Here is a 17,663-nt window from a genome sequence, read left to right as displayed (position 1 = left end):
TATTAAAGTAATCTAATTGTATTTCTTGAAACTTTCTTCATAATGTAACCTTTTTTATTCTTTAATGTACCTTAACAAATTATTATATATATAAAAAAAATTCAAATTGGATAATTATTTGCAAACAAGAAGAATATAATTTATCAATAGAAACCTGAAAAAAAGGGTTTAAAAATATGATTGGCAAATATTTCCCACAATAATTGCTAAATATAGATTCCCCATTTTGTGATATTGTAGTATTATTATATTAATGGAATAACACTTAAGTCTTAACCTTTTTGTTTTGACTTTTGACTTTTCTCTTGGACAATACCCTTCCCTTGTATATTTCAATAATAGTGTTATTTAATTTCAACAACTAAAATTTAATATCTATATATCTAAATGCAAAAAGACACATTTCTGATTGTAATAAAAAGCACATGCAATTGCAAAGCATGGTGGGGTATTGGAAAATGAGAAACATAAGGAGTTGTTCTTCTTCTTCAGCTTCAGAGTCTCTCTTCTCATCTCTTCTTATTATTCTTCTTCTTTGTTTCCATGGCACACTAGTTTGTTCCAAATACATAAAGTACAACACTGATGCTTCTATAAATGAAGGGAAATTGAATGTTCATTTGGTTGCACATTCCCATGATGATGTTGGTTGGTTGAAGACCATTGATCAATACTATGTTGGATCAAGAAACAACATTCAGGTTCTAATAGAATTCATAAAAATAATCATGTTCATAAGATTATGCATATTTTACTTTTTATTATATTTTTTAATATAGTACCATATGACTATTGACTTGTTAAACTTTGAACTTTGGTTTTTTGAATATAGTTTGATTTTTTTTTTTTTTTTTTTTTTTTGTAGGGTGCATGTGTTGAGAATGTGCTGGATTCTGTGGTTATGTCTCTTCAGAGAGATCCAAATAGAAAGTTTGTGTTTGCTGAGATGGTAAATTGAATATACAATTTCTAATATGAATTTATATTAATTGTATCTACTATAGTTTTAAATATAAATTTAAAGGATAATGCTAGGAAAACAAAAAATACAACCATAACTTGCCTTATTTAGCATTTATTAATTGTCGCAACAATTAATAAATGCTAAATAAGGCAAGTTATGGCTATTTTTGGCTAATTTTCTTTGGTTACCAAACATTTCCGAAATTTAAATTGGTGTGGAATTTATGTGATTATTTGTTTCATATGGTTTAAAGATTATAATCAGCATAATTATTTGATACCCTTTATTTAATGAGCAATGATTTCATTATTTATTTATTTACTTATTTATTTATTTATCATTTTCTTAAGGCATTCTTTCATAGATGGTGGGTAGAACAGAGTCCAGAAATTCAAGAACAAGTGAGAAAGCTTGTGGATGCTGGCCAGCTCGAATTCGTGTAAGTGTGTGTGAGTGAGTGTTTGGTTAATTCTTTTGTTTATTTAGTTGCAAGTTGAAATATTTTGATCCAAAAAATGATTTTTGAATATCTTATGATCATAGTTTGTGTCAACACTCGTTCTACTACTTTTAAATTGTAGTGTAATATTTATTAATCATTTACTTTTGTATATTTAAATAAATTTAATTATTCTATTGATCCCTATAATTTTATCAAATTTTCAATTAAGTCTCTATAATTTTTTTTCTTTCAATTGGCTCTCTACATTATTTTTAATTTTATAATTAAATTTTTTATAGTGTAAAAAAGGTTAAAGTTAATTGAATATTTTTTCAAAAATTAAAGGTATTCATAATTAAAAATCTAATTAGATCTTTAACCGCATGTATTTTGAAAGAAATATTCTATTATTTTTAATATTTTTAACATAAAATAACTTAATTATAAAATTAAAAATAATATAAAAATCATTATAAAAATTTAATTAAAAATTTAATAAAACTAAAAAAACTGAATAATCAAACCATTTACATATCAACACTACTCATTCTAATTAAATAAAGTAGTGAACATTAAAAAATGGGTTATGTTAAGACTAGAGATAGATAGTGGAGAAAAAAAAGTAACCAAAAAAAAAAAAAAAAGACTGAGAAAGGCATATAAAGAAGTGGTTGAAAGAGCATTTTAAAAATGTTCTTTTTTAGAAAAATTTATGCCAAACTAGTCATCTTTAATAACTCAATTTATCACTAGTATTAGAGAATATATGAGTTTTGAATATTTTCTTTTTCTTTTTATTTAATTTTTTAAACAAAACCTACTAAAATTTAAGGCTAGTAAAATAGATATCTCCTATAAAATTAAGTGAATATGATCCTATGATTAATATTGTTATTATGATGTGATTAGGAATGGAGGATGGTGCATGCATGATGAAGCAGCACCACATTACATAGACATGATAGATCAAACAAGTTTGGGACATAGATTCATAAAACAAGAGTTCAACAAGACACCTCGTTCTGGTTGGCAAATTGACCCTTTTGGACACTCTGCTGTTCAAGCTTATCTTCTAGGTGCTGAGGTTAGTGCTTTGTGCTCCCATGTGCCATGTTATTGGTTCTATAGAAAAATATTTGGTTTAGATAAATCAACAGAAAAAAAAAAGAAAAAAATTGATTAGTAATCTCTAGTAAATATAAATCAAACATAACACATGTCAATATTTAAACTGATATAATCAATTTGGGTTGGTCGAGTGTCAAGTAGTCAGCTTATTCATTCTTAAACAAATATTAATTTTATAAATCGCGTCTTATGTCATTTCGATTTGATATAAATTAGTTCTTATTTTATTAGAGGTTTAATTACTCTATTAGTCCCTATAATTTTGCGAAATTTTCAATTAGGTTCCTATACTTTTTTTCCTTTTAATTGAGCTCTTGCACCAAATTTTTTTTAATTGGGTCCCTACACTTTTTTTTCCTTTTATTTAGGTCTCTATACCAATTTTTGTTTTTTAGTTAGGTCCTTATAAAATTAAGCCAATTACTACTAAGAGAGACTTAATTGAAAAAAAAAAATTAGTACAAAAACCCAATTAAAAAAAAAAAGTATAGAGACTTAATTGAAAATTTCACAAAATTATAGGAATCAACAGAATAATTAAACCTTTATTAGATTAAAAAATGCGAGAACATATTTAAACTTATATCTTAATACTAAAGGAACTCTAAATCTTCTCTTATGAGTGGAAAACCCACTACAATTTTCCATATTTATTGTTAATTGAATACTATTTGTCTTTTTATGTTAAAGAATCACCAACTTGCTAACATGGTGGTCCCTAGAATAATAGTTTTTAATTTTTCATCTATGTATGTGTACGGTAGATATAAATTTTTTTTCCCCTTCAAATAATACATTTGGCATATTAAAAAAATGAGGGATTTGATTGTGTCTTTCAAGTTACAACATCAATTTTATAAATTAATAAGAGGATAAATTAAATTATTGTATTTCTTTCATGCATTGATCAAACTATTATTATTTTTTAAATATTTAAGTTTTACATGCTAAATCACATTTTCTATGACTTGAATGGGACGTTTAATTTTATGGTATTAAATATAAACTATAAAGACTAAGACGATCAATCAGATCTATTTTAAAATTTAAATAAGTGGCCGGTCGGTCAAACAAAGGTAAATAAGAATGGCGTTGATTAGTTTGAAAAGTTCAATTTAAATGGATAAGTTTATCTTTAATTTCCTTTGCATGACATATTCATATGAATGGAATATATATGGGTGAACACGAATCGGATCGGATATAATATTCGTAATTTTTTAGTTTGTATTTGATTCAATCTAATTCGCATATTTGCAGATCGAATCTCGAATATATTCATAAAATATATAAATATTTTAAAAAATTTATTTTTATTAAAAAACATCAATAAAATATTATTTTTTTACTCTTTTAAACATGTTTACTCTTAAAATATTATTAAACATATTTTTTAAATAATAAAAATAAAATAATACAATAAATATAATAATTATTAGTTGAAATAAAATATAAAAAAATATTTACTTGTTTATTTTTGCGAGTCTGTAGATATGCGAATACCTACATAAAATTCGCAATCTGATTTTATTAGTATGTAGATCCGATCTGATCCAAAAATTTTGCGGATCGAATGGATATCCATAATTTTTGGATCGAATTCGAATAAATGCCGCGAATTAGATTCGATCCATAAACACCCTTGTCACACATTATTTGTCAGCGGATAAACTAAAAGGTTCTTTATCAATTATCATAAAATAAAACGTAAAGTGTTTATCTTTTCCTTTACATGACATATTCATATCAATAAAAGAAAAAAAAGGAAAAAGAGAGAGAAATTTGATTTTATACGTGACATTATTTGTCTAGTGGATAAAGTAAAAAGTTCATTAGTAAAAAAAAAAAACATAAAATTCATGCTATTAAGAATAAGGATTATTCATGATATTTATTTATTTTGAATAACATATCAAATATAAGCCTGGTTAATGGGAAAAAAAAAAGATTAACATTAGAGTTTTCGTTCTATTCAAACTAATTACTAATATCAAGAGTTTATTATGCATGCATAAGATTTTAGTTTCTAAACAAAATTCGATATAACTTAGTACTAATATTGTTTCATAAGACCGGCTATGCGGTATGGTATGGAGTGTTAGGCGGCTAAAGGGGAGCACGAACATAAGTTGAGTGTGGCAGAGATGAAGATGTTGAGATGGATGAGTGGTCATACGCCGATTGGATAAAATAAGGAATGAAGATATAAGGGAGAGAGTTGGAGTAGCACCCATTGTGGAAAAGATGGTTAAATCGCGTCTCAGGTGGTTTGGACATGTGAGAAGAAGACCGATAGAACATCCAGTCAGGAGGGTGGATGAGATGGAAGATGGACAAGGGGCGAAAGGCAGAGGAAGACCTAAGAAGACCATCAATGAGGTGGGCAAACGAGATCTACATGTAAACGGTCTCTCTGTAGACATGATACATGACAGAGCACAATGGCGTCGTTTGATTCATGTAGCCGACCCCACTTAGTGGGACAAGGCTTTGTTGTTGTTGTAATCTTGTTTCATAAATTCCACGTACTAAAAATTAGTCACTGACTTAATTATTATATAATTTATATATATTTATACATATTAATTCATATATTTTTTTAATTAAATAATTAATCACTAGAATAAATTTGTCATAGTAACATAATTGTTCTTGTTTTGATGTGTTTGTATGAATGATTGCAGGTTGGTTTTGATTCAGTTCACTTTGCAAGGATTGATTATCAAGACAGAGCAAAGCGCAAAGTTGATAAGTCACTTGAAGTTGTGTGGCGTGGTTCCAAAACATTTGGTTCTTCTGCTCAGATTTTTGCTAATGCTTTTCCTGTTCATTATAGTGCTCCAAACACTTTTAATTTTGAAGTCAATAATGAAAACTTGATCCCATTACAGGTTCTAAAATGCTCATGCTATTTTACAAATTAAATGTATTTATATCTTTGCATATTTTGTTAAGTATATGGCTTATTGCATGTGCAGGATGATCCTCTTCTTTTTGACACCAATATCAAACAGCGTGTTGAAGATTTTGTTAATGCTGCTACTAGTCAAGTAAGACAATGTTTAAATTAGTTCTTCGAAGATTATTCATGAATCAATATGATTCTTCAAATGCTTTAATTTAGTGCCTAAAAGACGAGTCAAATTAGTCCCTTTAGGTAGCGTTTGGTGGAGAGACAGAGACGGAAAGAGTGAGATTGAGAGACAGAGACTAAAAGACAGAGATTGAAATAAATTCCAGTATTCTGTTTGGTGCAAAATGGGAGATAGAAATTGAAACAAAAATGAAACTCTAATTTAATTTGTACAAAGGGTAAAATTGGAATTAACTAATTGAAATGAGAATATTTTAGGTATAAAATGTTATTAAAGTTTCAGTTTCCATCTCTAAAAATTTTAGTCCCCTGTGTTCGTACTTTTTTGAGGTACTGAAATACTGAAATTTTAGAGACAGAGACAGAAATTTTAGTACCAGTCTCTCAACCAACAAACATAATACTGAATCTCAGTCTCTATCTCAGACTCTCAGTACCTCAAAACAAACGCTACCTTAGTAACTTCTTTCTGATGTGTCACTCTTAAGTACATGTTAAGGACATGACATGTGGCAAATTTTACCTCACATGTCAAGCAATTGTTAGCGACACCTCAGCAAGAAATTAACAGAATGACTAACTTGACTCGCCTTAGAATTTTTAGCATTAATCCCTCCAAGAATTTCATCAATACAAAGTTTTGCTACTTTTAATTCTTTGTACTATTATTATAGGCAAGTGTGACAAGGACAAACCATATAATGTGGACAATGGGTGATGATTTTCAATACCAATATGCTGAAAGTTGGTTCAAGCAAATGGATAAATTGATTCACTATGTTAATTTGGTAAGGGGTTTATATGGTTATTATATACATGTTTTGATTGTATATGGAATTTAAATGCATTCTCTATTGTGTTTTTAATCTTTTTCAGGATGGGAGAGTGAATGCCTTGTATTCTACTCCATCTATTTACACTGATGCCAAAAATGCTGCTAATGAAACATTGCCATTGAAAATTGATGATTATTTCCCGTAAGAATTTATTAGATGAATGCTTCTTTGACTGATGATTGTTTCCATTGTGTTAACATTTTAATCTGTTGGTGACTTATGCACACCACATGTTTGATGATTTGTTCTAATAGGTATGCTGATGGAGCAAATGCTTATTGGACAGGATACTACACGAGTCACCCTGCCCTCAAGCGATACGTTAGGTCGCTAAGTGGATACTATTTGGTATAATTTAATGTTCCAATCATGATAAAATTTGGTGGGATTTTCTTGTTTTTTTTGCCTCCTATGGTTCTGAACAAATTCAGTTTGATATGCTGATGACATTTTGTTATAGGCAGCACGCCAACTCGAGTTTTTGGCTGGAAAGAAATCTGCAACTGGAAGTAATACATTTGACCTTGGAGACGCTCTTGGAGTTGCACAACACCATGATGCTGTCTCTGGCACAGCCAAACAACATGTAACTAATGACTATGCTAAAAGACTGGCTATTGGAGCTTCTAAGGTTAGGAGCTTGAACTTTCCTAATCTGAATTTTGATAATGTATCTTGTTCGTTTCGATTGTCTTTAAAATTTAGCCAGTTCTTGTGAACTGATTCATTGAAGTTTTGCCTAGTAAAATGGACTTGAAAACCTCAATGAATTGATTGTGGTTACTTGACGGAATGGAAGAAGGAAGGAGAGTTTTCGAATGAAGAAAAGGGTCTAATCAGTCGAACTTGTAGAATTAATCATGATTAGTAATAAAAAGTTGAATTTAGAATAGTGTGATATTCACCAAGCAATGTTCTCTTGTAGGCTGAAAAAGTTACTAGCTCTTCTCTGGCTTGTCTTTCTGGCAAGAAATCAAATGGTCACTGTTCAGCTCCTGCAACGGAATTTGCTCAGGTAACATTTCAAAACTTCATGAAATTATTGATGTTTATTACTCTTGTCCAAGGAAGAGGAGCCTTGGAACTACGAGTGAGTTGTTTCCTTGTGACCTTAAAGTCACGGGTTTTTGCCATGGAATCAGCCACCGATGTTGAATCAGGTTAGGCTGCCAACATTACATATTTGAGTGTGATTCTTTCTAAAACACCGGGTAATGCAGGATATTTAGCACCGAGTTTCCCTTTATTACTCTTGTCCAAGGTTCTAGCGATGAATAAATGTTGTAGATTGTGTCCATAGTGTCTTGGTAGATATGTTGTAATATCTTAATCTTGATTATTGAATTGTTTGTCACTTTCTCTACTCTTTTGTTTTAATTATTATTTGACTTTTGGCAGTGTCAATTACTCAACATCAGTTACTGCCCACAAACAGAGGACAATATTCCAGAGGCTAAGAGTTTGGTAATATTTTCACTATTTTTTCTTTAAGAATTGTTGTATGTACTCATTTATTCATATTGTCTTGTACACCAATCTGACATACAAATATCCACCATTACATGAGATGTGAGAACTATCTTGTGTTGATCTCACACACCATCTAACAATAGAGAAGTGTGTGCCGACTTGTGTATGAGGTGGAAATGAATACAACCAACATAACTCGGTTTATTCTAGCTAAATTTTCTTAAAGTGAATGTTTTTTTTTTTCTAGGTTGTAGTATTGTATAACCCACTTGGATGGAATCGCACTGAGATTGTTAGAATACCAGTGAGTATCCCTAATTTACTTATTATGGCATTATGAATAATTCAATTCCAACACTATGCTGAAAGGTAACAATTTTGTACTAGGTTAATGATGATAATCTTGTTGTCAAAGATTCTTCTGGAAATATCATTGAAGCACAGTATGTGGACACAGATAATGTAACAAAAAATTTAAGAAGCTTCTATGTTGAGGCCTATTTAGGGGTGCAACCAAAAGAAGCACCAAAATATTCACTTCTGTTTCAAGTTTCAGTACCTCCACTTGGATGGAGTACCTACTTCATTTCGAAAGCATCTGGAAATGGTAAAATTATTCCCCCCAACCCAAAAAAAAATCTAGTAGCAATAGTTTTAAGCCCGTTTCTAACTGTTTGGTAGAAGAAGACAGATATAGAAATATGCAAGACTTTTTTTTTTGTCTTAAAACACTTGAGAAAAGATGTAATGCGATTCCTATTTGTATGGTTGTGCAAATAATAGCTTAATGACGGTTTTCATCGCAATTGTCAAAAAAGATGAATTTTTGTAAGATTTGATGTTCTGTTAATTTTTAGTATTGAATAAGCTTTGTTTGGTGTTTCCACTTGATAGGTAAAAAAAGAAGTCCTTTCCTTTCACAGCTCGTCAGCGGCGACACCGTTACCATAGGACCTGGGGATTTAAAGATGTCATTTTCTTCAACTTCTGGACAACTTCAACGGATGTTTAATTCCAAAACTGGAGTAAGTAACTTTGAATGCTCACAGTAAAGTGTTCATAATGTTTTGTTAAGTTTTAATTGAGTCATTAATCACGACTATAGTATAGTGCAATGTAAGCAACCAATAAATTTTGTCATACACTAGAAAGAACTAACTACTGAAGACTATTACCAGATACCAGCTATTAGCACAAATATTGGCACAATCATAAAGTCTCAGTTCTCATATTCCATAAACGATAGATTTCACAGCATAGTTTGCTTCTTGATGGCATTTTTTTGGTCATTCATTCATGTCAAGAATATTTCATGATCGCTAAAACATTCTGCAGGTTGATATACCGGTTCAACAAAGCTATCTCTGGTATGCTTCTAGTGGAGGCAACTTTCCTGATTATCAGGTGTGTGATTTTTGCACAAACAAGAACATCCATTCTAATAAAGGTTTAAATTATAATGTTTTCTAAAGTGGTGTGAATGTGATCTCTCCTGCAGGCTTCTGGTGCATACATATTCCGGCCTACTGAATCCCCGCCAACTGTTGTTTCAAGATCAGTAGGTTTCTTTTCCAATCAGTTGGTTCATGGCATTAGTTATAACATAACAAAAGAACTGTGATTACATGATTTCTCAATACACACAATATTACATTTCCAATTCCTTTGAAGCTTTTATATTTAAATTTGTTTTCTATTTGATAGGTTCCCTACAAAGTAATCCGCGGGCCACTAGTTGATGAGATTCATCTAGAGTTTAGCTCTTGGATTTACCAGGTCAGTGTCCTTTAAAACAATTGTGTTTATTGTCTTTTTTATTTTTCAACATATAATGGTATGTCCTATTATTTTCAAAATACTTAAATGGGTTTGCTTTGTCCATAAGCATGTCATTTGCTTCCTATTTATTTGTTTCATTTATTTTTTGAAGGTTATTAGGCTTTACAAAGACAAAGATCATGCTGAAGTTGAATACACTGTGAGTTGCCTTCTTTGGAATAGTGAGAAGCCACTTTTTTCATCAGCCAAAATAGAATATTATGCTGTTAATTGTCTAAGGTTATGAAACAAATTGTTTTATGAAGGTTGGTCCAATTCCAACTGATGATGGAGTTGGAAAAGAGGTGATCACACAAATAACAGCAAATATGGCTACAAACAAGGAGTTTTATACTGATTCTAATGGAAGAGATTTCCTGAAAAGGGTAAATCTGATGTCAATTTTCTTTTGTTTGTAACAAAAAATCCTCCTGGGAAAGATGTTCAACATTGAGTTTTCTGACTCAAAAATGTTTATGCAGGTTCGAGATCACAGAGAAGATTGGCCCCTTCAAGTTACTCAACCTGTGGCAGGAAACTACTATCCAGTAAAATTCCTTGGATCTCTTACTTATTTATTTTTCATAGTTTATGAGCTTCTATGATATTATGGTTAAGTTTGTTATAATGCAACTAAACTACTTATTTCCTGTCTGTAGATTAATCTTGGAATTTATGTTAAGGATCAGAAATCTGAACTCTCTGTCTTAGTTGATCGTGCCACGGGTGGAGCGAGCATTAGAGATGGAGAGATGGAACTAATGCTTCACAGGTATATATAAACATGCCATTTCTTTTCAAATTCAAGATTATTTTACTATGAACAGTTACAAACTGCTAATGGTCAATGCTTAATGCTCTAGGCGTATTCTCCAAGATGATGGTAGAGGAGTAGGAGAAGCTCTTGATGAAATAGATTGTGCAAAAGATTATGGATGTAAAGGACTAACAGTATGGCAATGACACTATAATTAAATTCATTCTTGCGCGTCCTGATTAATAGATTGGGTGATGAATTTTTCTTTCATATTTTATGCAATATTGAATTTGCATGTATCAGGTGAGAGGAAATTACTACCTTGGCATCCACAAGCTAGGATCTGGTTCCCGGTGGCGTCGGACAGTTGGTCAGGAGATTTACTCACCCCTCTTGTTGGCTTTCACATATGAGGTATGAGTCAGTTATGCATGCTTGCTTCATGAAATAATAATAGTAGTTACAATGTTAAATATTCTGTGGCATGTTATCATTTGTGCAGAGCTTGAAAAATTGGAAGTCATCTCATGTGACAAAAGGAACTGTCTTGGAGCCAAATTACAGCTTGCCTCCCAATGTTGCTCTGCTAACTCTTGAGGTATATCAAATTCAGCATAGAATGATATAACTCTCTTGAATCTTTCAGACTTAATAATCTTTTTATTATTATTATTTGTGTAGGAGTTGGATGGTGGAAGTGTGCTTCTCCGTTTGGCACATCTATATGAGGTAAAATCTATGACTATCATCATCCCCCTCCTTGTATTTACCTTCTGATGAACCAAGCAAAATTAAGTAATATTTTCTCTCTCAGGAATGCTAGAGGGTTAGCAGAATTTATTTTTTTTGCCCAATGGTTAGCCATTAATGTTTAAAAATATAGATTAAAAGTATGTTGTTGAATTACTAGACTAAAGAAATTGGGTTGATGGCCAAAAACAATGAATTCTGCTAACCCTTGAGCATTTCTCTTTCTGTCTCTAGCTGCATTATTTTGTAAACTGTGATGTACTTCTCATATATTTCTCTTATATTTTAAATGAAATTAGCAAAGTGAAGATGCTGAGTATTCAACTCTGGCCAAAGTTGAACTGAAGAAGTTGTTTGCCAGAAAACAGGTACATAATACTTGTTCTCAAACCCTCTTTTTTTTTTTCGCACCCTCATTTTTTGCAAGATATTCTCAGTTGTTAGTTAATAATTAATGATTTTATTAAGCTCAATTTCTTTAGGTAAGGAGGCTTGCATGAACCAATAATCAAATTTTAATTAAGGAAAATGTTAGAGAATTAATATTTTTAGTGGATAAAAAATAGAAAGTTAACTAGTGTTGTCTCTAATGCAAGGCATTTACTAGTCACTTAACATTTCTATTTAAGCAAAGCAATTTTTCCCCCTTTTATTTGTTTATTTATTATGATCAAATACTTCCTAGGAGCATACTTTAGATTAAGTTATCTCACTATGTTAAGTTGTTAACAACTACTATAATATGTTCTTGGTGTTTAATTAATTGTTCAGATAAAAGAGTTGAAGGAGATGAGTTTATCAGCTAACCAAGAGAAATCAGAAATCAAGAAAATGAATTGGAATGTTGAAGGGGAGATTAATGGAAAAGAACCTAAACCACTTAGGGGTCGCCCTGTTAATACTTTCAATTTTGTTGTTGAGCTTGGTCCTATGGAAATACGCACATTCTTGTTGAAATTTTAGAGAACTATGTATTATATGATCTATTCTCAAAAGTGAACATTGGTTTACATAAATAAATAAAAATTGAATAATGATGATTTCATTTGAATAAATAAACATGGTTCCTATTTATACAGTCTTTATTAGTATTTGCAAAAGCTTATTCATCTATTTAATAAAAGTGGATCATAATTCCTTGTTGCACTCTTAAAAAATGTTTTATGGTGTGAATTCAAGTATTTAATTTTGGATTTGAATTCTCTAAATTTTGAATTTCACTTTAGAAGATAAAATATAATCTCTTACCGTTTATTTCATAAGTAGGACAAGAGAAAATATAAAAGAGAAAATATTCAAAGATGAAATATCACACTTTATCCTTTCAAGTAAAAGTCTAAAATTTAGAGGATCCAAATTCTTTAATTTTGATATATTATAAGTGTAAAAAAGTTTAACACGTATCTAATTACGTAATGTCATGTAAGTAAAATAATTATATTTTATATTAATTATGTGAATAATCGTAAAAAAAAAAAAACAGATATAATTAAATAACTCCAGAATATTTTACACTGTCAATACATCAAAATTAAACTAAAAAATTTAATACTCCAGAATTCACAAACTTAACATAAAAAAAATGTTATTAATTAAATTTGATTTATGCAAGTCTATATATGATGATATAACGTTTATGACAAATGAATAAAACTTAAAGTATATACCCTTGTATTACATTATCTATTTATTAAAAATTGCTTTTTTTTTTTTATATATAAATAATTAAGTATGGGGCTGATAAAAATTAAATCGGATAAGATAAAAAAACAAAAAGAGAGTTTATACCGGTATTCGCGCGGGAAACTTCCAAGTTAGTTAAACCCTTGGCTCCGATCCTTTATCTTATGCCACGTGTCCTTTCAGACAGTTACAACCGTTAGTCCGTTAGACTTTCTTTCCCTCTCTCTCCATCCCAAAATCCAAACACAGTTAACGACCTTCGAAGTCTGAACCATTCATCAATGGCGCTAGAAAATCCTAACGTCGAGGTTTACCCTTCCGTCGACGTCGAAGTCGGAGACCTCGTCGAGAATCTCTCCCCGGAGGAGAAAGCCACTGCTGCCGACGATGACAGCTCCAGCTCCTCCTCCTCCGACGCCTCTCCTTCGGCGCCGCCGGCAACCGAGGAGATCCTCATCACAGTCCCCGGCGCCATCCTCCACCTAATCGATAAGGAGTACAGCGTGGAACTAGCCTGCGGCAACCTCACCATCATTCGCCTCCGGCAAGACGAGAACATCGTTGCCGTCTATGCCGACCTCGCCGGCGAGACACAGTGGCCGCTGGCGAAGGACGAGGCCGCCGTGAAGGTGGATGATTCACATTACTTCTTCTCCTTCCGTGTCCCGATCGAATCCGACGATCAGAAACCGAGCTCAGGCGCAGCCACAGAGGTGCTGAGTTACGGCCTGACGATCGCATCGAAAGGACAAGAAGATCTGCTTTTGAAGCTCGATGAGATTTTAAACGAATGCAGCTGTTTCACCGTACACGAAGTGAGTAAGGATGCGCAGAAGAAGGGGGAAGCGTTGGACGGATCGGTGGCGGCGGATGTTTCGCCGGAGGATATGAAATCGGGGGAGAAGCAGGAATTGATGGAGGAGATGAGTGCGGCGTATTGGACAACATTGGCTCCGAATGTGGAGGAATACAATGGAACGGCGGCGAGGTTGATCGCCACCGGATCGGGGCAGCTGATTAAGGGGATATTGTGGTGTGGAGATGTGACGGTGGAGCGGTTGAAGTGGGGAAATGAGTTCCTGAAGCAGAGGATGGCTGGTGGTTCCGATGTCGAGGTTAGTCCTCAAACTATGAAGCGGATTAAAAGGTAGGATGATATTTTTTCTCCATTCATTCTAAAATTCATCTAATTTTTACAAAAATATATAAATATTAATTGGATGTTCTGGATAATATCAATACTAAACAAAATATTTCTTATTTCTCATGTAATAATCTTGTTTATAAATTGATTATAATGGCTCTAAATTTCATCAACAATAATCTGCTTTAAATGACGGATTTAATATTGCAATATGTAAAATTAAGATTCAAAGGGTTATATTAAGATAAATCCTACTATGTAGAAATTTAATATTACTATACCATGGAAGGTCCAAAACCAAAGATTCAGATCTATGATGTATCATTTTTTATTTTTTAATGTTGTATATAGGGTTAAGAAGGTGACTAAAGTGACAGAGAAAGTAGCCAATGGGGTCCTCAGTGGGGTGGTGAGAGTCTCTGGATTTTTTGCCACTAAAGCATCAAATTCAAAAGCCGGGAAGAAATTTATCAAACTACTACCTGAAGAAGTTGTGATTGCATCACTGGATGGATTCAGTATGTCAATTATCTCATTCCCTTTCCTTTTAAGGGAGCTAATGATTCTACATGCATAAATGAAATGCTGATATGAGTTTCCAGGTTCTAGCCAAATAATCACAAAAGAGAAATAGATAAAATCATGTATCTTCTTTAATTTGGACAGAGCCAAAAAGTATGATGTTTTCTAATTAAAAGGAGGGGGAAATAAGATGTTATTAGAAAAAATAAGATAACAGCATTTTTTTTAAAAAAAATCTTCTGTTGAATGCATCATAACTTGGTAAATCAGCAGGGTGATAAATGTTCATCCAAAACTAATTGATACATTCTTTCCAAAACTTGGAATTCTTGCCTTCACTTAGTTCAATGTGCAACAGATTTAGAGAACTCAAAATTTCAAATCATGTTTTTATCAATTCAAAATAGATCACTTTCATGTAAATGCATGTGCATGAACTATGAACTATGAACTATTGCATAAGATTGTTAGAAATTATATATGGAATAAACAATTATGAAAAATCAGCTGATATATGGTCTATTAATTCCTAAAGTTCTTTTGCAACTGCAAACTTCATGAACAGCTTTAAACTGGTATTATTGTCTGTAATATTGCAATGCTAATCTTTAGTTCATTTGCACAACAATTTTTTTCTAACTTGTTTGCAATACTCAGTTGGTTATTATACTGATGATGTTACATTATTAAATATGTCATGAACAAGTTTTAATTTTATAATTCATTTTTGTGAATAGTTAAAGTATGTGATGCGGTTGAAGTAACAGGAAAAAATGTCTTAACAACATCATCAACTGTGACAACTGAACTTGTCCAACACAGGTAAATAATCTCAATACATGCATAATTCTTAAGCAAAACATGTTCAAATTTTAAAATACTAATTGTCCCTTATATTTCTGGTTAGAAACAAGTCTAGGGATTTATTACTCAAAGTTAATTCTTTAATATTGCAATGATGATGCTGATGAGAGAAATTTGGCAATGTGTGTATTGCATGCAGATATGGAGAAGAAGCTGCAAAGGCTGCAAATGAAGGGCTAGATGCAGCTGGTCATGCAGTTGGGGCTGCATGGGCTACATTTAAGATAAGGCAGGCCTTTACTCCAAAGAGTTTGATACAACCTGTCGACGTCAGCAAAGTTGCATCTAAAGAATTAGAGGCTAGGAAAAAAAAGGCCAAGTGATGATGATTACGATTTATGGCATGAGTTATTCAATATTTTAAGGTTTGATCACCATCCTAATATCAAAACTCTAAAGTCACCACTGCTATTCATTAATTGCCCACAGTACTCTTAGGAGAGGTGGCCATATTGTTGTTGTATAGATATATATTATAGGTTAGGACTTAGGACAATGCTATAATGCTAATCTAGTGGTATTATAAGATTGTAGTATTATATAATTCTATATACTAACATTTTTTTATTAGATCTACATCATTAGATCGTTTTAATGTATCATGATGTACCAAGTTAAATTTGGTTTGTTTAATTAAGTCATGTCCCATAGGTTATTTGATGTTTATTCTTTACCATATAATATATATATACTCTTCATAACTGGGTTTTTATTGTTTTAATTGTTTTAATTTGGTGGCAAGAACAATACTCATTTTTAGAGATGAATTTTGCAATTTAATGAATTTCAGAAGTCATTTATAATCACATTTCAGTTTCACTTTGTGAGAAAAGATGTTTAATATTGTGCCGCTTTTAGTTTTCCATATAACATTTTAAATTTGAATGTGATAAGAATAAAATTGTGTTTGTAAAATCAGCCCTTACAAGTTTGTGTGTTGAACTATGAATTGAGCTGACTGAGATTGTGACACCAACCCAACCTCGTCGATCCCTTTTTGTGCCTCCACTATAGAAAAAGTATCAAATAAAATAAATCACTGGTGTATGTTCATTGTACAGTGTTATAGTTGAAACATACATTTCTTATATTTTACATTCTTTTCTCCTTGAATAATTTTCTCTTCTTTTCTTTTTTCTGGCTAAAAGTTTATGTTGAACAATTTTGCTAGATGATCATAACAACAATCAACCAATAATCAATTAAAAGAATTCAAAATCTTATATTACACGTCTAAAATCTAAAATTACGTATTCCAAAAACTTATGGTGATTGGTTATTAACTGTTTTTTTTTTAAAAAAATTCATATTATCCGCAATTATGATGATGTACACAGTATACTTAACTGAAAAAAAAAATATATATATATATATATATTAGAGTAGATCACTCAAAGTATAATAAAACCAACTATATAATCATGCTACCTAGCATGATTACCACTAGTACTTAGGATAAGCACAAAATAATAACTGTTAATTTCTTATCTTCTCTTTGACCTTCTAGAAGTTCTCTCTCTTTCACTTCATCTTTCTTTCTATTTTTTCTTTTCTTTTCTTTTTTATCTAAAGAAAATTTGTAACAACCAAGTTTAATTACTTTATCTATATTCACAACAAAACTCAATGTTTTAAGAGTTTCCAAAGTGGTTTTGCATGAAATCTCAAAATTATCCCCCTCTATCTAATTCTATATATGGATGTGTAATATACCAGGATGTAACCAAATTAAAGGATTATTTTTAGATTACTTTTTCTCATATGAACAGTTGAGCGAAAACTATTACTCATTCCATGTTATGGAAAAGCGTATCTGAAAAAAAAAATTTAATTGTCATAACCTTTTTTTTCGGTTTTTTATTAACCAATAATACTTGTTCAACCAACCACCTCTATTTGTCTTGATCCAATTTCTGAGCATAGATAAATCATATTCAGAGAACTGAGGATACATGAGTGGTCCAAAACCTGTTGGCTATGGCATCTTAGATGATGCAGACACTTTCTAATAATTCTTTTTGTTTTCTTTTTTGGAGGTGGCCATTATTGGAGTACCAACTTATCTTATGATTGTGACAAATGACACTTTAATTTTAATTTCCTTTAAATGTATGCCACAAGCTCTAATTTTTATTTTTTTTTTCAATTCTTATATTATATATAATAAGACTTTAATTTATAAGTATTTTCA

The 17,663-nt window shown here is 31.4% G+C and overlaps 2 protein-coding genes across 3 annotated transcripts; both read left to right on the top strand.

Moving 5' to 3' along the window:
• Window positions 1–383: 383 nt before the first annotated feature.
• LOC107642476 (Glycosyl hydrolase family 38 protein) lies at window positions 384–12,318 on the top strand. 2 transcript variants are annotated; one of them, XM_016346233.3, is made up of 28 exons: window positions 384–701; window positions 866–949; window positions 1,315–1,403; window positions 2,316–2,490; window positions 5,219–5,425; window positions 5,513–5,584; window positions 6,303–6,416; window positions 6,505–6,605; window positions 6,719–6,812; window positions 6,925–7,095; window positions 7,390–7,479; window positions 7,863–7,928; window positions 8,182–8,238; window positions 8,322–8,541; window positions 8,829–8,959; window positions 9,270–9,338; window positions 9,433–9,492; window positions 9,639–9,710; window positions 9,865–9,912; window positions 10,019–10,138; window positions 10,235–10,300; window positions 10,412–10,524; window positions 10,616–10,703; window positions 10,813–10,923; window positions 11,012–11,107; window positions 11,191–11,238; window positions 11,559–11,627; window positions 12,031–12,318. In XM_016346233.3, exons 1-28 carry the CDS (start codon window positions 426–428, stop codon window positions 12,220–12,222), a joined length of 3,099 nt encoding a protein of 1,032 aa, XP_016201719.2. In that variant the 5' UTR covers window positions 384–425; the 3' UTR covers window positions 12,223–12,318. The 2 variants fall into 2 exon arrangements, with proteins under 2 accessions (XP_016201719.2, XP_088356848.1); XM_088500722.1 differs by lacking the exon at window positions 9,865–9,912 and having other exon boundaries at window positions 9,639–9,714; window positions 9,993–10,138.
• A 905-nt stretch (window positions 12,319–13,223) lies between these two features.
• Window positions 13,224–15,953, top strand: LOC107643748 (protein EARLY-RESPONSIVE TO DEHYDRATION 7, chloroplastic). The gene is made up of 4 exons (XM_016347481.3): window positions 13,224–14,089; window positions 14,438–14,604; window positions 15,346–15,430; window positions 15,612–15,953. The coding sequence occupies exons 1-4, from the start codon at window positions 13,224–13,226 to the stop codon at window positions 15,793–15,795; spliced, it is 1,302 nt and encodes a 433-aa protein (XP_016202967.1). The 3' UTR covers window positions 15,796–15,953.
• Window positions 15,954–17,663: the final 1,710 nt, after the last annotated feature.

The sequence above is a fragment of the Arachis ipaensis genome, chromosome B1, assembly GCF_059453495.1.
Source record: "Arachis ipaensis isolate K30076 ecotype BB chromosome B1, ASM5945349v1, whole genome shotgun sequence".
Taxonomy (NCBI): Eukaryota; Viridiplantae; Streptophyta; class Magnoliopsida; order Fabales; family Fabaceae; genus Arachis; species Arachis ipaensis.
The sequence above is the reverse complement of the archived record's forward strand: the minus strand, read 5'-3'. Positions and strand labels throughout refer to the sequence as shown.